Consider the following 24,902-nt stretch of genomic DNA (forward strand, 5'->3'; position numbering starts at 1 on the left):
CCCTCCCTCCTTCTCGCTGCACCTCCTGACCCTGGCTGTTGCTGTAAATATAAATGTGCTCCTGCACTGTCAACTTGCTCTCAGTTACACAAGCAGCAGCTCCACAAAGGTTAAAAATATGTATATTTCACTTCCTCCTGCTTTCTCTCTGCCTTGTCTGTCTGTCTTTCCCTGTGTGTGCGATTTTCTGCCTCTTGAAGTGGAGGGCTGAGCAGGTCAGGGGCATTAGTGGAAATCTGCTGTAATTTTTTTTTTTTTTTTTTTTTAGTTTCTGTGTGTTTGAACTTTTTTGTAGTTTTTCATTTTTCTACTTTCTTTCTTTAACCCTCCACAGCCGAGTTTCCATGCCAGCAAACCGGTCTGAACTGGTCCTGCTGAACTATGAGAGTGTTAGAGATAGAGAGAGGGAGAGGTGTGTATGCCAGCACTCTCACACTCAAACTAATACTGCAGCTTGGTCAGTGGCCTAACTCTTTCAAAGTATGATGATGGATGCTGTCCACCATGTTGCATCATCTTACATCTTTTCATGTCATATCTGTATCTTTGTAGTTTCTATAAGAGTATCAGTAACCATCAGTGTTGATGAGCGATGTGTATCGATAACATCTGTACAATGAGGGAGCCTTGTCCAAAATATTCTTCATGCTGCAACAGACGCCCTTCAAAATGTGCCGTATGGAGGCATTGTCTCAGTTTGATGAGAGCCAAAGAGTTTTGAGATTCTGTATTCGTTAAAGATGATCTGACCACGAGAAAAGAACCGAGGTCAAAACGTTCTGAGGCAACAGACGGAGCTGCATCATTCGATAAGTTAGCAGTGTAAGTGATGATCATGCAGGCAGACAGAAGTAGAAATAAGAGCAAACACTGAATGCTAACAGTGGGTTAATATGCAGAGCCAAAGCCAGAGGAGATAAGATGTGTGTTATCGTGTGTGTGTGTGTGTGGGTGTGTAGCCCCCCACACCATCCATCCACACACACACGCAGCCCTCTGACACCCGTCTCATCAAACAGTTGGACGTCAGCCAAGTTCATCTGTTAATGGACAGCCACCACCAGGACCCAGCCTCTTCTACCTCGCTCTACCCTCTCTCACTCTCTCTCACATCCCCTATCCCCCGAGGGCGCTCTGCCCCCATGCCCTCTCCTCCTCATCTCCCTTTGTCGTCCCAGTCCACCTCTCCCAGCTCTGCAGACTGGTGCCTGCATTTCCCCTCGTACAGCAAAGATAAACAGTGTGTGTGTGTGTGTGTGTGTGTGTGTGTGTGTGTGTGTGTGTGTGTGTGTGTGTGTGTGTGTGTGTGTGTGTGTGTGTGTGTGTGTGTGTGTGTGTCCCTTTGTCTGTCTATCTGTCAGCAGACGGTGCTCGGTGTGTGTGACATGCACCAAACACACATTCTTAAGAGAGAACCTTTGAACAGACGCTTTTCAACAAGTTCGAAACTTAAAAGAGAAGGAATCAAACAAAGGCCAACAGACGGGTTAGGTTCCATTAAATTAACGCAGATAGAAAGTGTGTGTGTGAGAGAGAGAGTGTGTGTGTGTGTGTGTGTGTGTGAGAGAGAGAGATCAGCAGTGGTAACTACAGTCCAGAGCGTGTTGAAACACATCTGTCTTCCAACGGAAAACTGCAGCACAGGAGGGGGAAGAAAAAGAGAGATCGACAAAGAAAGAGCAGGAGGCAGACGGAGAGAGAGAGAAAAAATGAAGGAAATTCATAAAGTGCAGGTGAAGGTGCTTAAATGCACACACACACACACACACACACACACACACACACACACAAAGACTGGCTTTCCTTCCTGGCTTATTTTATTTGGGGGCAAGAGTTCAAGGAATTACCGTCTCTTTCACACTTCAGAATTTATTTAACAAGATAACAAGATGTCTGTATTTTCTCAAACCTGCTTTTTGTCAGCTGTGTTTTTGGGGTTCAAACATTCACGAGGAGGTGAGATGAAGTTGGTGATAAGTATTGGTTTTGTTGAGACTTAAAATTTAATCTTCTGTTTTATTGTTGTCTGATTTCACCTCTGGTTGGGAAATTTGGCTATCTTTAGAGTCTGTGAAGACGTTTGAAGATTTTAGAGACAAATCACAGAGCTGGTCATTTATTTAGAGCGAAGGCTTCAATCTTCAGAGCTCCTTCAAGTGAAGACAAACCGTTCAAACTTTCCTCGAAAGCATCATGTGTTTCAATATATGTTTTCTATAAACTTTAATCTTCTTCCCAATTCTTTATAGATTAGATCTGGATTATGAGGATCAACATCAGAACTACAAATAATCTGTTTTACGTTCAAACACTAGGAAAGTCATATTTCAAGATATCTGCACAATTACTCTTCCTGGATTGACTATAATGTGTACATTAATACACATAGCAATACAAAAGACTGCTGCATACGTACGTTTTAGCAGCTTGTTCGTTAGTCTTTAAGAGATGAGATCATATTTTACCGGGGGAGTTACCCAAACAAAGCAACAACATTTTTCTTTCAATCGTATAAATTCTTGTATGAAGAAACCCCCATTTGTAATTTTACCTTTAAGACTCTTGAATCTCTCAAAAATGTCAAACAAAAACAGCTGAGTTTCATGCATCCTACTGATGCAGCAGAAATCAAACAGAAGACATATCATATTGGGTGTGGGTTTAGCCTAATGGTTAGGTTGCAGGTTTGAATCCAGCCTGCGGCCCCCTTCATTCCCTCCCTCACTCACTCCCAGTTTCCTGCACTATCCACTGTCCTCCACTCTATGAATAAAAGTGTAAAAGCCCCAAAAAATATAACTTAAAAAAAAAGAAGACAGATCAGTTACCTTCTCCTCAAAAGCATTAGTTTCCTATTCAGTCTTTAAACACATCATGGGAGCTTCATGCATATGTGGTACTATGAATTATTCAGACACATAATAATGATTTATGTCAAACAGGCAGTTTCTGTGATTTTACCTCAAAGAAACATCCAGAGTATGTTCACAATTCACACGTATTTAGCCCTCACTAGAAGTTACAGTGCTGACCACACATTGCTGAAATATTCGTGTATGACTAAATGCACATTCACACATTCGTACAAAGTACATTTCCATGACATGTTTATGGGTTTTAATATGCTTTGATGTGACTTTTAGATAAAGAAAGCAGTGTCATTTTTCATTCGATTAACTTGTTCTTGAGCCTCTTGATGCTTTAAATAACGTCAAAACCAAGCAGCTAAGTGTCTGACATCCTTTTTATGCAGCAGGGATTGAGCTGCAACCTTCAGACCGCCTGGAATACATGAAAAGTCATTTAGCTCTCATTTAAAAGCATTAGTTTTCTATTTAGCTCTGTTAAAACATATTTTAAAAGCTTTTTTTTCCCCACACATTGATATCAATATTCAGCTGGTTATAATGACTTATGTCAAAGCAGCAGATTCAGTGGTTTTACCTTCAAAAAGCATCCGAAATATGTCGACATGTTGCACACTTTCACCCCTCAGGTGCGATATCAGTTACAGTTCCTCTCCACACTGACCACACACCGCTGAAATATTAGTGTACTACTAAACGCACATGCACACACTCAGACAGAAATGTCTACAAAGTACATTTTAGCAGGTTCTTTATCCGTTTTGGGGGGATAAATTATCCATTAGATTTCATCATATCTTACCGGGGCAATTACATCAAGAAAATGATAGCGGGCACGGGATCAATTATGCATGCCCTTGGCCAAAGACCAAGCATCGGGCAGGAGGAGAGGGCATGAACACACACACACACACACATACAGAATACACACACACACATGTGAAGAAGAGGAGGATCTCATAGATGTGGCCCATCAGTTCATCTTACTGCCTAAAAAGTTCATACACTTAATAATTTAGCTGTGCTCTGGATACAGTTTCCCAGCTGAATATTAACAACTTTGAAGTGAGTAACAGCAGCCAGAGGTATACAGGGTGTGTGTGCATGTGTGTGTGTGTGAGAGAGTATTTGTAGGGGGGCTAAAAGAGACCTCAGGAAACAGGCCTTGCGAGTCCCACCGGAGACAACCCCTCCAAACACACACACACACACACACACACGCACAATCCTTCCCCTCGGCTGCGTCCATTACACCGCCGTTTGTAACATTGCTCATTTCTGGGCAATTAAGAATTCCTTTTCATCGCTATGTAGGTTCACATATCTCCCTCACAGCACTTGTACACAAACTGGAACGACGTGAGAGAAAAGGAGTGTGTGTGTGTGTATGGGTGTGTGTTTTTTAGGGGAGGGTAAAAAAAAAAGGGGAGAAAGCAACAAAGGGAAGAAGAAGAGAAGAAAAATAAAGATTAACGCCTGTGCACCAGTTCCTCTTGTTTGTTGTTGCTGCTTTTGTTCTCATTTCCTTAATTGTCCGGCCTCATTATTAGATGAAAATTGATTTATTTTATAGATTTATTTCTTTTTTTCTGCTTCTGACAAAAAGAGACGTTCAGAGGAGGACTCTTTTTGAGTACAAAGGAAGGATAAGGTGTGTATTTGTGAGTGTTTACGCACAGGTGCTTATTTTCTTGTGTGTATGCAGAAAAAGAAAGAGACGTATTTTTCTGCTGAGGACAGAACAATAGGATTCTTTTCTTTCTTTTTTTTTTTTGGAGGGGGGGAGTTTTGGTTCATGTTTACAGAGAAGCTCACTTAGGAAGACGAATCACTGTCTTCAAAATGGCAGCCTTAGATAGAGCCGGGGAGGGACGAGGAGGGAGAAAAGAGCGAGGTATCTGACATCTGTTTGTTCAAGGAGAAACTGAAAGGGGGGTGACTCCCAAAAAAAATGAATAGGCTGACAGAGACGGAGAGATGAGCATTGAGAAATCATTTTACCATGTCAAGATGGACACGTACAGGAGAGGGCCAGATGGTTTGCATTGGGTATATTTTGTGTGTGTGTGTGTGTGTGTGTGTGTGTGTGTGTGTGTGTGTGTGTGTGTGTGTGTGTGTGTGTGTGTGTGTGTGTGTGTTTGTGAGAGACAAGCAGTGTAATGAGGGAACAGACGAGACATCATGTAAATTAAATATGTCCAATCTCCGGCTCGGCTCTCAATCTTCGAACAATTAAAAAAAATGCAACTTTCATTTATATTAGCCTAAAAAACACTCCCCCACACACACACACACACACACACACACACACACACACAAACACATCATCACACAAACACAAAGCTCCCACCCAAGGCACAAATGAGAAAACACACACACACACACAAACACCCCTTGACACGCCGGCTCTGACAAGCGTAGCTGATGTGCGCCGCGAATGCGCATGGTAATAGGCCAATCAAAAATGCAAAACAATTGGCAATTACTGTGAGGACCTAATGGTCATTAGAATTTACAACTAGGTAATGAACTAAAGTCTGCCCACTGCATGCATATTCATAAAGCTATTTGAGCTTTGAAGATTAAAGTAGCGCTTAAAATTCAAATGAGCCTCCGCAAATTATCGGGAAAAGTCAGTGCGGCTGCTGCTGGTGGCGATGGGGGAGTTCCTTATAAATGTTGCTTGTGTGTTAGTGTGTGTGTGTGTGTGCATGAGATTTTGTAAGCATTATTAAACGGTGTGTTCCTCAACATCTTAGGGTTGAGAAAGCTTTGACGAATGCTAGCGTCTGTGACAACATAAAATTAACATGTTTGTTTTATGTGACACGTTTTTTTAAATAAAGTTTAAATACTATTTTATTTGAGTTAGGAGGACAGGTGGGAGGGTTTGAGGATTTGGGGATGTGTAAGAGAAATATTTCTTCTTATTATTTTGGGTTTGATGTTAGAAAACGTTAGATTATATATTTAATTGCATATCAAAACAAGTGTGAGACTAAATGAGCTCTATAAGGAGTATGAACTAGACCTCCTTTACATGCAGAGAGGTGGGATGAAGCTGTATTAATTAGACTGACTTGATCTTGGTCAATGAAAAAGAGAGAGGGAAAGGAAAGAGACTAAATTAGAGAGATTGTCAAAAACTGGACTTTGACAACCATTCGTCAGAGAAAGGCTAATTTATCTTAGACCAACTGATTAATCTGAAAAAATATATATATAATGGAATTAAACATAACTCAGGATTAGCAGCATCACTTTTAGTGCTCACTAATTCTGTAAAATATCTGTGTATAGCATCCCTCCTCATTAAGCTACTAAAGTAATGTGAGAGCAGGGAGCACAATCGAACAGTCATGACTCAAACTTGTCAGAAAACTGCAAAAACAGCAGGGCACGAAACAACTTTGTACCTGTGAATAAGAACACAGAGGGACGCACAATTTGTGACAAAAAAAAAGTACCACGCAGCAGCAACAGGAGTGACCTCTGTAAACATTTCAAAACAGCAGCACCCTGAGGTGCCACTTTGGCCCGGTGGTTACAGTGTGCGCCCCATATTCAGAGGCTATGGTCCTCACTGCTGCTGTCACTGGTTCCACTCCCGGCCTCAACCCTTTGCTGCTTCCCCTGTTCCTTCCCTCCTCACCTGTTCTCTCTAATAAAGTAAAAAAAAAACATGCCCTGAAATATTAGATTTAAAGGCAATACCTGGAAGCAATTAGCAGAGTTCATTCGTGATAAATGTGTTTTTGCTGTGTCACTTGAACATACTTCTAAACATCATCATTTCTATCTTATTTAGAGTTTATCTATTTCATAAGAATGATTACTGATCTGTTACTATTCTGAAAAAATAAACGACTGGTTTCAGTCTCAGTTTCGAGTTTCAGTTTAAGAATTGTTCATCTTCAGGTAACAGTTTCATATAGAAAACAATACTTTTTGTATCGCCCAACCCAACGTCCAATCTCTAAAATATTCAACCAGCAGCGTGAGACTATTTAATGCTTGTGAAGCTGCATTTCTGAGACGATCTGAGGGGTTTAAACTGTTTCTCAGGAGGCAAAAACACAAGATCAAGCTTTATATGCTGTATCTATTTGTTTTCTATTTACCCCATGAATGTAACTTATTATGATTGATGATTTAATTCACTGTTCTCACAAAAAAACACTTAAAATAGTTAAAAATGTCTGTCATATTTATTTTTTTTTCAATTTCAAAACTAAAAGAATTGATTTAAATATAAATGTGGTTTATAAATAAACTCCCTTATTGAGGAAGATGAAAACAGGTTTTTAAAATGATGGATTTTCCCCTTGTGCTCTCTTTGCAGGGGTCATGCGTCCCCTGACGCCCCTAATAACAGCTGCACTGATTATCATTGTATCTGGATTGACTCTTCAAAATGTCTTCTAGCACATTTGGAGGCACTGACTTATTTCTTGGAGAGGCTCTTACTATAGCTTTACTATGCATGACATCATCACTATAATCTTGTTTTTGGCTGCTCGTGTTTTCCTTCTGATCTCGCGCTGAACTGAAGTCTGCCTCTAAGAGAACAAATTGTTTCAACACCATCAGCGCCCTCGGTTTCCTCGTCTTTGCAGCGAGTTGTTCGCGTTGTAAAAAAAATCAGGAGCGGGGCTGCCTGAGATCATAAGAATTACATATGTTATCCTGCTTTGAGGATTCACTTTATTTGGCGCTAAACAAGCTTTTGATTCGCTGAGAAGTAGGATGTGAAGTAGAAGAAGACGAAGAAGAAGAGGAAGAGGAGGTGGGAGTGAGAAAGAAACACACTCACAATGCCAAAATAAAAGATTAGACCCACTTGTATGGAGCTGTGTGTACACTATACATGCTCCACTTATCAACACACACATGCACACACTAACTAGCAGGGAGGCAGCTTGTGTGGGTGTGTGTGTGTGTGTGTGTGTGTGTGTGTGTGTGTGTGTGTGTGTGTGTGTGTATGTGTGTGTGTGTGTGTGTGTGTGTGTGCTGCTCTTCTGCAGTTGTAGTAGTATTTCAGCCAAATGGGGAACATGAAACCAGAGCGAGGAGCCAGGCCCTTCCACACACACACATTCTGGCCACACGCACACACACACACACTGCCAGCTCAGCCCTGGCACTCTTTACCAGGGGATGTCCTGCAGACTGCACACAGCCAGCTCACACACATGCAGACTCACTCACACACACACTTTTCGTGCAACTTGTGCATACATATGAAGGCGTTCTGCTGGTACATACAGAGAGAAGCAATGAACAACTGCACACATTTCCAGCCAGTGAGATGTGAATATACAGAATGTGTGTGTGTGTGTGTGTGTGTGTGTGTGTGTGTGTGTGTGTGTGTGTGTGTGTGTGTGTGTGTGTGTGTGTGTGTGTGTGTGTGTGTGTGCAGAGCCAGTCTGTAATCCAGTGGCCTATATAAATAAGCTTTGTAGTGTATAAACAGTTTTATGAACAGGCCTTCAACTGCCTTCAACATAATAAGAGAGCTGAGTTACATGTGCACCCCCTGAGCAGACCGAGCCGAGAGAGTGTGTGTGTGTGTCTATGAGGAATAAACACACATGAACACACACACACACACACATACACACAGGGAGCAGCGAGAGAGCCAAAAACAGCAGCTTTCCCTCTCACCATGGAGGAGGAGGAGGAGGAGGAGGAGGAGGTGGAGGAGGAGATGTTAGCGTGGACGCCGAATCGCTGGCATAAACACGACGAGTCAGATCAATAAACAATCCTCCATCACAGAGAGCAGTCAGCATGACGTCACAGAGACGCTGTCACAGCTGCAAATAGTGCAAACTGGGAAATAACGCTGGTCTTTTTTATGTCTTATTGTTCTCTGTCATTGTTTCACGATGGTTTACCGACCACCATCATTTTTTGTTTTCTACACATCTGCCTCCATCTTTGGTCATCGTCGCTGCGGCGCAGACTTCCCAGGGATCAGCTGTCAATCAAAGTGTGTGGGCAGCATGACGTCTCTCTCTCTCTCTTGGATTTTTTTTTCTCTTTCTTATCCTTTGATGTCGACGTTGTTGTTGTTGTGTGTTCAGCCGCGGTGGCGATGATTGCCACTCAGGGTCTGCTCTTCTATTTAATCTAAACCCACCGCACATGCAAAATGCATCACTTCCTGCAGCCAGACGGTGCGTCTGAATAAACGCCGGCTTTACCCGATCAATTCTGCTCGTGCACGAAAAAAAAAGTCAGTACATACGACGTTGGCACCAACACGTGTCTGATCACATCTTAATTGTAGTACTTTTTATTTTACAGTTAATGTTGATAAAACAAGAGCAGTCATGTTACCCATCAGCTAATATCTGTCACGTCAGGAAGAGAGCATCAGCGGTCACACAGCTACGACACAACTGAACTGTGGAATGGAAAACCTCAGATTTAAAGCTCTGGATGTTGTCTGAATCCCTTACTGTTGCACATTTTGTTTTCGTGTTTTATGATTCCTTTGTTGTATTTTCGCTGAAATAATCTCTTCATTGTTTTGTACTTCATTTAAACTCTCCATATGCCCTCAAGCAAATTTTTCACACTCACATATAGAGCAAATTGTGCACGAAAAAATCCGCCCATGTGCAGAACAGGCTCTCACAAAGGCAGCAGCCTCGGTTGTAAATTTCCTCAGTGTTAAAATCAGTCAGTAAAATAAAATAACAATGACAAATCATATTTGTGCTGTAAAAAGAAATAGAGCTGTTGCAGTTGCACAAACACTCATTTAACAATAAGGGTCTATTCTTTGCCACATCAGGACAATTCACCCCTCACTCTACCCTCTGCTACAAAGAAAGGTCAAAGGTCACGTTCAGTCAAAAGGCCATTGTCCACAGCACTTCAGCAAGTTCAAGGTTTAATCCAAAGTCATTAAAAAGAGGAATTCCTCAGGTTGTACTCCAAAAGAGTGGATCATAGTCGTGAATGTTGGCCTCTAAAGGAGACTACAGAAGGTCTGCAGATCAGACTTATTTATAAGTGTGTCAAGAAGATATAAGTTGCATTGAAGGAATGCAGCATTTAGGGATTTTGAGCTAAAATTGAGACTAAAAGTGAGGATTTCAATGGCTGATTGTGACTCTCTCTGTTTCACATGGGGACCCCCATCTTTTACAGAAAGATGTCATGAAATTGGTGGAAACCCCCTTCTAAATGAATAGCACAGACTACAGCAATTTAACGACGCTGCCTTAATACTTTATTATGCAACTAAATACGGGTGTGTGTGCTGCAGGCATTACCAAACAGGATAAAGGACAAATCATCCAGGCTCACCGGTCTGGACTTTCCCAGCAGAGACCAGAGAAAATAAAAAAACACACTTCAAATTCACGTGAAGAGCTTCATGTTCTATTTTGAGCTACATAAAAATCATTTCTTTCCGTTCCTTGTTTTATTAAAGCGTCCAAAATTTGTCAGCACTGAGTTCCAAGTTGTTGTTTTTTTGGTTCCGTCTGGATCGCAGACACGCTCTGCAAACACACGCCCACACATTTACAGCAGGACAATAATCAGCAAATATGCAGTTTATGGAGGGTTCTTTGTGAGCGTGGAGGATAAAACACAATACAGCCTGTTGGCCTCGCTGGCAGATTATTAGCTTTTCCAGTTGTTCCAGTGGCCTGCTGTATGTTTTATCCTTCGACTGATGCTTTCTGCACACCCCGGACATGTTTACATTCAGTAAGCTCATTCAAAACGCAGACACAGTCAGAGTCTCGCTGCACTGGGAGAGAAAACGCTGCAGTTCAAACGCTGCACTTGAGTCCACTAAATAAAATCTTATGTTGAGAAAGAAAGACGCAGCAACAATAGATTAGTAATGGCAGCCAGTGTGTGAAATCTCTTTGTAGGCTCGCCGGGATGTGCTTCAGCATGAGACACACACACACACACACACACACATTCACACACACCAAACATACTGTAATTGATTCAGTATCAATTGGCTGTCCCGGATTTGCATTGAGTGCTAATGTTGCAGGGAGAGAGACGGACGTATGAGCCAAAGAGGAGAAAAAAGAAGAGGAGGGAGAGAATAGACATGCGATGGAGGGAGATCTGACACCGAGCCAGACAATGATGGGTGTTAAAAATGCACTAATGTGTATTGAGGTGGGTAGCATTAGCCAGCGATGATAAGCTAATTGCTAATCATTAGATCATAGGCTAACAATTTTCACGTTACAAGGCGAGAAGTCAGGAAGACTCATCTAAATTTGGAGCTGAAATAATCATGTGTCCAATAAATGAGTCTGAGGACATTTTGGGGGATTTGACAACATGCACATGATTTGATAATATCTCTGTTAATAAGCAAATACTGCAGTGCTAATGGAGCTTCCCAGCTGACACTGCTCAATAAAACCAATGGTCAATAAAATGAATAATTCTTTGCACTGGCTGGGTATCAATTTCAGCTCATTAGCACACATATTATCACTGATTTCCCATAGAGGGACGGATTAAATTCGTGTTGCCAATTATGAGAAATCAATTGGCAAAACTGGACAGCAGGAAGTGTATTTACAGATGAAATAATCCACAAAGAATTCTCTCTCAAATTTCAATTTTCAAGCCAGGATTTTTTTTTCTTTTTTTGGTTAAAAGAGACATGACCATTCACACATCTACGTACACGCACACTCACACACACACACACACACACACACACACACACACACACACACACACACACACACACACATATGCAAACCGGTCTCTTTTGAGACATTAGCGATGCTGTTTCTGAATGAGGGGCGCCTCAGGGATTATAATCAGAATTTTCATCTCAGTCAGGGATTAATAGAATAAATGGGCAAGAGAGAGAGAGCTCTAACGGTGTGAGTGTGTGTGTGTGTGTGTGAGTGTGTGTGTGTGTGTGTGTGGGTGGGCGGGTATGCTGCCTTTTTGCATCCCTGATCGGCATTTTGCCTGTACAGTCTTCTCTCTCTCCCTCACACACACACACACACACACACACACACACACACACACACACACACACACATACACATACACACACACACACACACACACAGGTAATGTCTGTTCACGGTCGGAGCTGTTTGATATGTAAATAGCAGCGTTCCGGCACAAGTCCGACGCTTTGTGTTCCTCTGAGCCTCGCAGCAGCCAGAGGAGCTCTCCCTCTCTTTCTTTCCCTCTCTGACCGTGGACGCAGATACACAGACATCCCATTATGTAGGCAGGATGCATGCAGAAAAACATGCTACATATGCAGAGATAAAGGAGGGAGTGTCAGAATTTCTGCATCATAAGATGAAAAATATTCCCTCGATATCTCCTCCGATTCAGAGAGAAATATTATTCTCATTTGATCTGTTCGAGCACAAGAGGATGAATTAAAAATGATGGCATTTGGGTCCCGATTTTACAGATTAAACCCTGGATGGATTGATTAATATGGAGGGTTAAACTTAACTCAGTTGGGATGATGTTAAATATAATAAAAGTTGAGGCTGATAGCGTGCTGAAACAGCTTCTTCTGAACACACAGTTCTAGTTATTGTATTAGTTTTGAAGGCTTCCTTGCTGGGTTGAGGCCTTACACTGTGAACACAGACACAAGCCGGCATTGACAAATAAGAAACACACACGCATTCCTCCCTCGCCTCCTTCTTTTGTCATTAAGAATGCTTTTTGGATGGCGATCATCGTGGTTTTAAAGTCCCGCACTTTTCCTTTTTTGTCCCTGCCTTTCACATATTTACCTCAGCGTGACAGTTTGGGGTCAATTACTATGAAAGCTGGGGTCGGGGAGGGAGATACTGGCTTTAATTATCGCCTATCAGGATGGATGTGTTGCATAAATTCCGCCTGTGAGGTGGTGTTTGCGCTGGTGTGTGTCCAGTGGCTGAGAGAAGATCCAGAAAAGGAGCTGATTAAAGAGGAGACATGTAAATAAAATGATGAATTCCTTGCGCAGATGGATATTTTTACAAGCCAGTTTTTCTCCTCGGTTTAATAATGCTCGGTCTGTCTGCTGTTTGGGCTTGACGTCAACTTCAGACAAGATATATAACGCTGCTGTCCTGTTTTCTTCTTCTCCTGTCTGAGTGTACAGCTGTTCCTACCAAGACGTTCCCACACACAATGCTATTGAAGCAACCAGACGCCTGTATTATGATGTAAATCGCTCTAATAACCCAGTTTAGCCGGTGAGTGTCTGTGAGTGTGAGAGGGTGTGTGTGGGAGTGGGTGTTGAAATGTATCGTCAGAGCAGAGATACAAGCAGCTTTTTTGCAGAAAGGAAGAAAATAAAAATGGTGTTAACTCCTCGGAGCTGGAGACAGATTTATCTCTCACTAAAGGTCAAAGGTCAAACGCACCAAACTTTTCCTACAATCTGCAGGGTAAAAAATGTGACAAGTGAGCTCACTGATGTTTCGAGTTCATTGTGCGTATTTCCTCAAATGCACCCGACTCTGAAGTGGAAACAAAGTGCAACATTTAGGAATCCTAAGCTGCGTTCAACGAGCACAAAGTGATAAAGTGTGTATTTTTCTGGTGTGTTTCCGCTGCTCTATTTCATCTTCACCCCCCTCTTTTCCCTCCCCCCTTCTCTCTTTCTGTAACGGCTAATTTAGTACAGGCAGCCCGCCACTAAAAACTACTGCTAATTAAAATGCACGAGGAAGAAAAAAAAAATGGCGCTGCAACAAATAATTAGTGGTGTTAAGACGCTTTAAATAAACGACTTTCCCCTCTAAGAGAAAAGCTAAAATTGGCGTTTCCCTTTCCCCGCTCGCCTCTCATTTGTACGGAGAAAAGAGGCGGAAGGAAAGGGAAGAGAAGATAAAACTGGAGTGAAATCAGGCTTTTCACCTATGAAGTTTGGTGCGGAGGTAAACTGAAGCGAGGGAAACAAATGAAAGGGATGGAGAGCCGGGCTGCTGCGGGTAAGATGGCAGTGAAAGGGGGGGGGGGGGCAAACCACATCGAGAGCAGGACACATCTGCTGAGGCCACATGAGAGAACGGCACACGCAAACACACACACACACACACACTGAAGTGTTATGCAAGAACACACATTCTGCACACCCAATCCCAGAAAGAGGCTGCAGTTACTCCCCGGACGAAGTCGCACACACACACACACACTTCTTCCAACACTCACTCACACACAACGTGGTCTCCCAGGAGCACTCACACACTGACCAGTGGTACCACAAAGTCAAGGTCATTTAAGTCTCAGTGCAACTCGCTTGTGGGATTTAGGCACCATGGCTTAACTGGGGAAACTGGGAAGACACACACACACACACACACACACACACTCTTTTTCTGCATCGAATTCAGCGGATCAGTCAGAGGACAAATAGTCAGGCATGGGGCTGCAACGTTGGCTCACACATGCACAAACACTCCTCCTTACACGAGACAGTAAAAACAGAGCAGTGTTCACACAAACACACACACACAGACGGAGAGAGAAAGCTGTTCTAAATCAAAGCAGTGTGTGTCCCTTTTTTTTGAGCTATGAAAGAAAACAGAGGCGTACTCTCCCGGGTTTCCTCCCCACCTGTGACGTCCCTCTGTTGTTGTTTGTCTGTAGCATCCCCCCAAACATTTCTTAGCCAATCAGATTCCTTTCCTGAACAGAGACTGACATAAATGTGTCCCTTAAAAAAAACAAAAAACTCCTGCTCAGACATCTCCAGCCCCCACACGACTTGGATGGAGATAATGGGGAACATGGAGGCCAGGCTGGAGACGACCACAACACTCACACATTGTGTGGGTAAAAGAAAAACGACCTGATGTTGCAAAACTCACTCATGCACAGAAGTAACCCCATCCTGGGTGACACACATGTGAAAAAGGTCAAATTTGAACATAAAGCTGCTCTCAAGCTGAAAGAGTTAACCGATCTCTTAAAATGTTTCTTATAAATAGTCGTATGTACCTCTAGTTTCCTTATTCTGACATGTTCTAGCTCCTTTTTCACACAAAACCGACAATCACAGCCTTAACAAAGACGCTCTAGCAGACTCAGCTAGCTGCTTGTCTGTAAACTTGAGTTCCTCTGCTACTGTGGTGAAATCCAGACAAAGGAGGTGTGTGTTTGTTGGTGTTGAAACAAGTCTGGTTACCTGGGAGGGGCTCCAGTTTGGGAAAAATCCCCCGGGGCGAACAGAACCGGTCCTCATCATCTGCCATCGTGGCCTGGACGCCCACCTCCACAGGCCTTCTGCTGCGTAGAGAGCCCAAAGCAGGCGAGGGGGTGAGGGCAAGGCCAGGGGAGGGCGAGGGGGGCTTGTCCAGCCCCCTGCCTACAGTCAGACAGGGCGGCCCGTGGCATCGCTTCCTCTTGTGCTCAATGAAGAGCAGGATGTCCGCCAGGGGGAAGGTGGCCTGGCACTGGCCGCAGGTCAGCAGGTCCTGCTCCAGGGAGGGGTGAGAGGGGTCGTGACCCAGCCGGGCCAGCCGGCCCACGGTCGAACCTGGGTGGTGCCCATTGAACGTGCTGCTCTCCTCTGAGTGCTCCGAGCAGCGCTCCGAGCAGCGCTCCGACAGCTCCTCGGATGAGACGACGGCCGTAGAGAGAGGCTCGGCTGCTGGAGAGGCAGAGGGGGAGAACAGGCACCGAGGAAGAGGGAGAGGAAGAATAGGGTGGGAGGGAAGAGTGAGAATGAAATTAGAAAGTGACGGTTATACTAAAAGCAACAACCACATGTTTACATTTTTCCTGTGATTAAAACCTATTGATACATCTCTTTGTGTGAATAAATGACACGAGGAAAGGAAGTCACACAGGATCAGAGTTAAGGAGTCAGAGCTCAACACAAGCTGACATGTGGTGCACACAATAAGGGGGTGAGACAGCGTGCCTTGTAATGATAGAAATGCATGCAATGCAGGAAAAATGATTACAACGCGAGCTGATCTGGATCACACATCAGAAGAGTAAAATGGAGGGAGAGAATATGCTGAATAGCTGCAAAGCTTAAATCAGATTCCTCAAAGATAACAATTTCCGAGCCAATGACAGGGAGAGCTTAGAAAAATGATGGTTGAACACATAAACTAAATATGTGGATGACTTGTCTATCCCTGTTTGTACAGATTTTGATCCTGTAATCAGCAGAAGGAAGAACTGTCACAAAGCAGCCTCTGAGCCGGGGAAAGGAGAGGGAAGGCAGGCGGCACGGAGAGTGTTTGTCAGGGAGCAGGAGAACTGTTCCCTCTTCCCTCTGCCCCGCGTACATACGCCTGACTTACAGTTCTTAGATACCAGCCGCTAGTACAGCGGGAAATCACCCCAAAAAGAGCCGTTCAACCCGATTCCTCACCCCTCTGAGGGCCGGATTAACTCCTAACTACTTTTTTTAAGCAGCCTTTTGTGAAAGCTCAGTCCATCCTGCAGCAGAGGGAGAGGAGTGTGAAGAGAGCGGCCCGCTGAATTAGAGAAGCGAGACGGGAGGACATAATTCACTGTCCCTCTTTTAAAGGAAATCTTCCAGTCCAAGGTGAAGAGTCTGACTCTGTGCTAGCCGCCTAATGCATGTTGACCTTCTTTACTCAGCCGCCAATTTCACATTTTAATGAACTTAAAACCACTGAGAGTCAAAAAATAGATTTTAATTTTCACTGTCTGGGTGATTGGTACAGATTTTGTCTGATAAAAGGGATCCTGTGCATGCATGTGTAACAGAGTGTGTGTGTGTGTGTGTGTGTGTGTGTGTGTGTGTGTGTGTGTGTGTGTGTGTGTGTGTGTGTGTGGGAATGCACAAGTGTGTGTGTGTGTGTGTGTGTGTGTGTCAGAGAAAGAAAGAGAGAGATAGATAGAGAGAGAGATAGGTCTGAATGTACGTAGACTACATCCCCTGAAGGAAATATCATTTGAATGCCGCAATCCTGCACGACATCTGTGCGCAAACTGGGACATGGAGATAACATGATAAATTCCCTGCTTGCACCAACACCGCCACTACTAACTCCCCCCCTCCACCCTCCACCCTATCAACCCCTCAACCACCCCCCCACCACCACTTCTTTCTCCCCACCCTTCTCCTCTTTGATTCAACTTTGGGTCAACACAATGCCACGCATGTTACACAACAGATCAGGATAAAACCACCCAAAAATCTAATGAAAGCTGCGTAAGCCCCTCACCTCTGAAGTTGAACTCAAGAGTGGATATCCGCCGTTTGAAAAAAAAAAAACATTCAGTTGAATTTAACCGAGCTGGAGGAGGGAGGGAGGGGTGAGACCTAATTTTTTTTCTTCCTTTTTTAAATATAAAGCAAGTCCCCATACATGGAGCTCAACGTCTTTAAAATATGAACATGCATTCATCTCTCATTTGTAACTTTTTTTCTCAGACACCACAGCTGTGTGAAATAAACAGAGGAGCAGAGAAAAGGACTGTGTGTCTGTGCTGTCTGATAATATTTCAAAACCTGCATGATCACATTTCCTAGAAGAGGAATAAAATGAAGAAATGAGTGATCTGTTTCTACTGGGATACCAGGTGAAAACTTTGTGACTGATCAATTACAGCAGTTAGGAATCTGGTCTATGTGAAGCTTGCTGCTCCAAATAAAAAAAAACGAGTTTTATTTCTATTCGGGGGGAAATGTGTAACCCACTTGAAATATAATTAAAAGTCCTGGGGAGAAAAATGTTAATTTGAAACACTCCTCAAAGTCAGCTCCACTGAGCAGGTACAGCACAAACAGCAGTCACACTGTGAGCTCAATAATCCAACAAAAATGTCCACTCATAAATAAAAGAGAAAGTGAAAATACAGGTGCCAAAAACTAGAAATAACCGCTGTTAAACATTTGCTTTTTAGGTGGTTTAGACTCCATTAGTAACAAATATAAATCTACATACAGAATGAAATGTTTGTGGATGTGGTGTAAGGTTGGAGGGGGTAAAGGCGAGGTCTGCAGGCATGTTACAGTGTATCTGCATATGCTGATTACAGCCTGCACGTATGAACAAATGTGATGCACAAATAAGGAGATACAAGCAGAGAAGGTGGGTTTGAGGTGATGAAGAGGAACCGTAGATTTGGAATGAGGTTGTGTGTGTAGGTGGGGGGGGTCCCCCTCCTTCACTCCCCCCATCCGTCCCTCCCCATGTCTTGTATACTCTCCCTTTATTCTAAAGAGATCGCCAAATAGTAGCCCGTGTAGATAGGGGTGGCGGTGAAACTGATCAGGTTGGAGCTCAGCGATGGATTTTCTGATCGCGCTCTGCCTCCTAGCGACGACTCGTGGACATGGTGGCTGCGCTGTCACCCAGTCGGGGCCACACACACACACACACACACACACACGCACACACATGCATACTCTCTCTCTCTATTTCTCTCTCTCTCTCTCTCCAAACCAAACATAGGCGACAGCCAGTCAACATACCGAAACATAATCAAGCACCGATGCGTAAAGACGCCCAAATATCTCCTTCTTTTAGGTTTGTGGGCCACTTGGAGAGCCCAGGAAACGCTGCGAGGTGGCGTTCAGTGCGGCACATGGTGCAGTGATAAGCGCCACTTTCCCAATTATCCAGCAGTTTCCAAACACACTTATCTGAGGTCTCGACGCAAATCAGATTTACACGAATAACAATCTAAGAAATACAAAGCTCCAGTGATGAATAAACGCCGTGCGTAAAGACGGATTCTTCCAATATTCTAAGAATTCTGTCGCTTTCTTCTCATAACGCTGCATCTACTTCACACAAATCAGCTGGTATTAAAGTCTTACCTTTACTGTGCATGAAACTTCAGAGTCATGTGACTTTTTTGTTGGTTCAAATTTGACTTCAGAAGTAAAAATCACAAAAACGACATGACTGTGTGTGCTGTCCTGTTGCTGTGTTTCTTGCCTCTGGAACTCAGGGCTGCAGCAGCTCTGCTGTCTGTTTACTGAAGGAAGCTTCAGATAAACTCAAAATCAATAATCTGCATTGAAATTAAACACATTTGTTTTTTTTATAAGAGTAAAAATAAATGGATTTGCGTTGTCTCTAACACCGAGCTGACAGACTGAAAGAGGCAGCTGTAAACAATCGGACACGAGATTTTTCCTCCTCGTTCCAAAAATCCAAGTTCTCTTTTCCTGAAAATAATCCAAAAATAGATCAAGAGAGGGAGAGCAGATGACAACCTGCCTGCAGAGAAGCTATCAGACAGCGATATTCCGGGGATTGATCTCTCCACGGAGCTCCGCGGAGAGGACGCGCTCTGCTACCGGGAGCCCTGCGCGCTTCCACTGACCGGGGAGACCGAGGGGGCACCGGAGCCACAGCGCGTGCATCTAACAGCATATGAATGCACATTCCCACCGTGTATTAGAGAAGCAGTAAAGAGTGCAAACCGACAGACAAAACTTTTATCTCTTTGGGGCTTTTGAGATCTCAGAATCAGCTTTTACGCACGGAGCTGTCGCACTTTCTCTCCATGCTGTTAAGTCCACTTGACCGCGGGTCCGAGCGGTGCGTCCGGTGTCCACAAGCTGCAGTTTCCCTGCCTTTTCTCCCTCTGTGCTGCATGAAATGAAAAGAAGCCAGAAGTGACATGTTTCTCTTTCTTTTTGTCATCTTTACTTACGCGAAAAATCCCGCTTGCTTAAGTGCTGGGGTTTGCCTTGCTTGCGGCGAGACATGGTGGCTGGCGGCGACGGCGTTCAGCGCGGATCACATCGGGGAGAGCCGGGGTTACAGAGGAGACTCCGGTGGGGCAAAAATGTATCTTCATCCAACGCCTTTGACATCCACAAGAGGGAAAAAAATAAAAATAAATTAGAAATAATACAAAGATGGCGCGGAGGCGAAGATGGATCGCGGGATCGCCGTCATGGCTTTTTTGAGAAAGGAGAGCGGAGAAAAAAGAGAGAGAGAGTGTGTGAGAGAGGTAGATGGAGAGAGAGAGAAGGGGAGAGAGATGGAAAAAATGGCAAAAGCCCCCCCCTCCACCCCCCCGCCCGCCACCCCTCCCCTCAACCCCCCCTCTGAGCTGTGCAAGTTCAAGTGCACGGACGTGACGTTCCCGGCGAACTTGAACGTCAGGCGATGGACGGACACCCGACATACAAAAACATGGGCAGGGCCGAGGCACCCGAGTGGGAGTGGGAGTGGGAGGAGGGACGGACGGGACGCGCAATAACAACACCAATGGACGGTCATTAGAGGGAGAGGGAGAGAGAGAGAGAGGGAGAGCGAGAGAGAGAGAGAAGGGACTAGAGAGGGAGGGGGGCTGGACATGAGAAATAGACCCAGTGGAAGCCAATGGACATAGAGATCAGGGGGGCCGGACTAGAGGCACTTGGAGGGAGGGAGGAGTGTGTGAATGTGTGTGTGCGCGCGAGTGAGAAAGAGGCAGAGATGTCTAATGAAAGCAATATGCAGAGAGAGCGAAAGAGAGAGGAGAGAGAGAGCGAGAGAGAGAGGTGGACGCAAAACAGGGCAAAGGAAGCCGCGGACAGGAGCTCACTGGAGGGGGGCGGATATAACACTGCTGCATACACTACAGACCGGAGGAGTGTGCATGCGAACTAAGTCTGTCGCATGTGGCGGCCACTGTTTCAGTCCGAGAAAAGCGTTGAAAAGCTGTCCACACAGTTTCACCTGCTAGACGCGCGTGTGCGTGTATATATGTATGTCCATTTGTGTCCCTAAAGTGCGTGCACACACTGGTTATGTTAGGCACAGAGACAGGGAGAGGTGTTGTGTTATGTCGAGGAGCGCAGGACACCGTCCGGTTGCAGCGAACAGGACGAACAGGTTCAACAAGCAGTAGAGATACAGACAGGCTTTAACCTGGTGGCTTCACTTCTAATGCTTTACATTTATATACACTCACACGTGTACACACAGAGGTCTGCTTGCTGATGAAAATCACATCCCGGCCCCGTAAAACAAAGAGGGAATATTATTGCAACCAACACCTGAGCTGGAGTAACAATACTGCAGGTCGTCTTCTTTTAAGTAATGGAAAAACATTTTCTGGACTTATGCTTGTTAGATTTATTAGTATATGCACAACAGCTGTGCATTTTTATTCGATTTTTTAAAGGGCTAGACATTTTTTTCCGCATTTTTCACAGAAAACACTAACCTCCTTCATGAGTTAATCATTTTTCAAACTTTAAGTATGGTTGGTTAATATTTTATGGTTTCATTTTGAAGCATTTGAGGGATTCATGTCTGGTCTTTAGGTCTGGGTCACTCATACACAAGTGTTGGTGTCACAAATGTACAAAGGGAAGAGGGCGCCTGGTGTGTACAGTATTTGGAGATTTACTTTATGTCAGTCTTTTTTTTTTTTTTTTGAGGGGGGGTCACAGTTTCGAAGGGGCACTATAGGGTCCTTGGCCCCTCTGCCCGCCTGTTTGTCTGTGTCTGTATCTGTCTGCGTGAAATCCACACTACAGCCGCCCGCGTGCAGACCGTGGGAGCGCGAGCGGGCACATAAGCGCCCCGTGTAATAACTTTCAGATGTGCCTCAGGTTCGAGCTGCATACGGTACAGGGGAGGGTGTGTTGGTGGAGAGGGGGGGCTGGAGAGGAGAGGAGAGGAGGAGAAGGAGGAGGAAGAAGAAGAAGAAGAAGAAGAAGAGGAGGGGGAAGAGATTGTAAATACTCTTGTAATAAAGGGGGTTTGGTAATATAAGACGCGGGGCTTAAAACGGCAAAGGCGCCGCGCATCCATGCCGCGATCCGGGTTTCTAGACATGGACATCAAGGGAAGAGAGACGGCGCAAAATTTAGAAATACAGAGCCAAATGTGGACGCGTTGGGAGAAAAAGGAGAGGGATGATACAGGAGGATAGGACGGAAAGATTCACCCGACAAGCGGCACCGGCAGGAGCAGCAGCAGCGGCGGCGGTGCGGAGGAGAAGAAGCCCGGCGCGGGAGCAGCGGCGGCGACGGAGGCAGCGGCCACTCTAGTGGTGCTTCTGAGACCTGGAGCTACGCGCACTGACCGAAGAGGACGCGCACTTAATACCAAGGGGGTGGGGGTGGTGGAGGGGAGGCAAGACAGAAAAAAGGAGGAGGAGGAGGCGGGAGGTGATGGGTGAGAGACAGAGGAAAAGAAAAGGAGAGAGAGAGAGAAAGAAAAGCCGGAGGAGGAGGTTCAACGTCAAGGGGGAAAAATGCATGACCAGTGAGTGAAATATTTTGCAGGTTGCAACTCGCTGCATGGCTTGTTAGACGGGCCGGTGTGTGGCGTGAGTGGATGTGTGTTCGCGCATGTATGCGCGCATGCATGGCGATTATCCCGCACAGGGTGATTATCCTGTTTGTGATAGAGTGTCAAAGTTCAGGCAGATTTAAAGCTCGCGGAGATGTTTTGATTTAATGCTAATAATTTCATCCCAAACAAAAAGTCTTCTACCGGCAGCCATGAATTTTCACACTTCCATACTGCATCCATTACCTGCAGTCTGTTAAAAACGATTCAAAGTGAGTCATGTATCAGGATTCATCTGCAGATTGACGCGCTTTCTGTATCCAAAGCTGAGCTGCATTATAGTTTTATGATTTTTCAAGCCTTATGATTCATTTTCTTGACATGAACCATTAATAGGAAAAACTGCACAGTTTAACCGGGAATCATTTGAAGCTGGGATGTAACATTGCAAAGACTCATAAATATTTCAAATGAGAATTACTACAATATTTCCGAATATAGGCATCGCGTGCGCATAGGTTTAGGAAATCGATTTAACTCTGCAATCAATATTTTTTCAGTATCAAAGGGAATCAAAAAGGTGCTCGTTAAATGAGACGGCGAGGTTTCGTTCACATTTTGATCCTCGCATTTGCCTCATTCAGTCAATTTGGACGCAGAAGAAGAGAGGTGGTTTTGAGCTTTAAGTTAGTGTCGATTTCATGATTTACAGTCATTTATCCTCAACATTAACCCCTCAATCTGAGCGCTTTTTGTTGTTATTTTACCCTAATTTTAGAAAACTGCTCCGAATTCTGAACGATGTGTCAGTGATGGAGGATCTACTCTCATCCTCACATCCATGCGCCCTGTTGAAGATGCGTTAACGATGTGCGTTAAAACGAGCAGTGTACAGAGAAAGGCTTGAGTTATTGGTTGTTCTTTAGAAAAATAACTCGTCCATTCAAAGAGAGTAATCGGGGATAAATTGGAGGGACTCAGCTCTCTCCTCCCTGGCCATTGTGAGTCCTGGGTGGCCTGTTGCTGGTCTGGACAGCGACAGGCGGCCACCGCGCCCACTGAACCTGATCCAGTAACTTTAGAGGCGTTTACAGGCTGTGTGACACGGCGGAGTGTTCGGTGCGGAGTTAAAAACATGCAGGTGGAGGCAGAGACAGCAGCATATTAATTGTGGTTACACTCAGGTTCATGAATAAGCAGGTAGTGGCAGTTTTTTTAAGTTGGATTTAATTTATTTAAGACTTGTATGCCGAAGTTTTTGCACCCTTTGGCACCAAAACTTTTACGCACATACGAATGTCTTTCTAAACCTATTGACATAATCCAAGCCCCGCAGCTCATCTGTCCGGCGAAACTTGTTCCCCTGAGTTTAATAGAGCCCATGCCACCCCCAATTGGTACCCACACTTGAAGGGGGCCCTCGATTTTACACCCCCTTCACACACATCCGAGAGCACTAACCTTGACCTCTCCCTACACCCCGCTCCATCTGTTGGCAACAAAGACTGTTTTCCTTTTTCTCTTCCTCCCATCTCCTCCTCCTCCTCCTCCTCTGACTTATACACCCCTCAACGCACATACACACATACACAACGAGTCAAGGCGGGACATTGATCAAAGCCCGAAGAGCTGCTCGGACTCAGGGAGCGCGCGGGGGGATCTCTATATGTAAATGGCAGCAGCGCGTCGCCGGTTCCGTCATACATCAGTCAGTCTGCATGTTTAATGCTGTGGAGGTGCAGCAGCAATCTGCATGCATGCATGGAGAAGCAGGGCCGGCTTGCATGTTTGTCAATTTGTGTGCATGGATGTATATTACACCAAGAAACACATTTAATCTGTTATTTCTCATGACAAAATAACCTGGACATTTGTCTGTAATAATTACACCTGAACGTCTCAGGCCGCGTTCAGGTGTTCAGGTATGAAAAAAAGCCATGTATTTCTGCGCCACATGTAGGCCACACTCTAACTTTACTCCTTCTATTCAGCACTTTAAAACGCTTCTACCCTATAGCCTATATATTCAGTACATATATGCAGTTATTGAATGAACTTTGATGATGCGTCATAAAACACTAAGAAGGGAAGAATATAGGTTTGTAAGGAGCGTTAAAAGAGCGGACATGGCTTCAGAGCGGCGGTGGCCACATGCGCGCCTTCCCTGCACGCACGACAGCTCCGGGGAAATTGAGTGACTGGGGGCGCATTTCAATATATGGAAATGACCGGGGGGCTCCTGAGATAAATCAGCTCCAATCCCTGCACACCCCCAACCACCCCGCACACAATACCCCCACTCCCTCTTTTTCATGCTCCTCTTCATACCTTAATTTCCCTCTTTCTCTCTCTACAGCCGCTTTTGTTGCTTTTGTCGTGATTTCCAAAACCGTGCGTGAAGGCGCGCTGTGATTTAAGTCTACATGCGTTATAAACAAAACAAAAAAGAAAGAGGTTCATCAGAAACAACCAGCCTGCGGAGGAAGAGGCCTAACATTTTTTTTCTTAATTTGAAAGATTTGATCTCGTGATCAGAACGTGCGCTGACTTACGATTACTCCAAATGGTTACTTCTGATATATTTCAGATGACAATTTAAAATCAGATTAGCAGACAAAAAGACACATTTACATTTACAGGTGGATTTTTACACCGCTGGACTCACCTGAGTCAAACTATTTCTATGATTAAGTCAATTCTCGACAGCCTGGCCCCATCAGATGCCGTGGAATTAGTGATTAATTGTTAGACTTTAGTTAATCTGTTTCCTCTTTTATTACCCTGAAGTTGTTCATAAACAAATTATTTGTGGTCATTACCA

The 24,902-nt window shown here is 44.4% G+C and overlaps 1 protein-coding gene across 4 annotated transcripts in view; it reads right to left on the minus strand.

Annotated features, from left to right (window-relative positions):
• Positions 1 to 24,902, minus strand: part of bcl11aa (BAF chromatin remodeling complex subunit BCL11A a) — a 68,673-nt gene that overhangs the window by 37,498 nt on the left and 6,273 nt on the right. For 2 of the 4 annotated variants that reach the window (XM_034681049.1, XM_034681050.1), the window contains exon 3: positions 15,031 to 15,495. In XM_034681049.1, the coding sequence (XP_034536940.1) occupies positions 15,031 to 15,097 (67 nt within the window). In that variant the 5' untranslated portion in view covers positions 15,098 to 15,495. Of the gene's footprint in view, positions 1 to 15,030; positions 15,496 to 19,499; positions 19,654 to 24,902 lie in introns of all 4 variants that reach the window. The other 2 variants (XM_034681048.1, XM_034681052.1) reach the window with 2 other exon arrangements.

The sequence above is a fragment of the Notolabrus celidotus genome, chromosome 4 (genome assembly GCF_009762535.1).
Source record: "Notolabrus celidotus isolate fNotCel1 chromosome 4, fNotCel1.pri, whole genome shotgun sequence".
NCBI classification, from domain to species: Eukaryota; Metazoa; Chordata; class Actinopteri; order Labriformes; family Labridae; genus Notolabrus; species Notolabrus celidotus.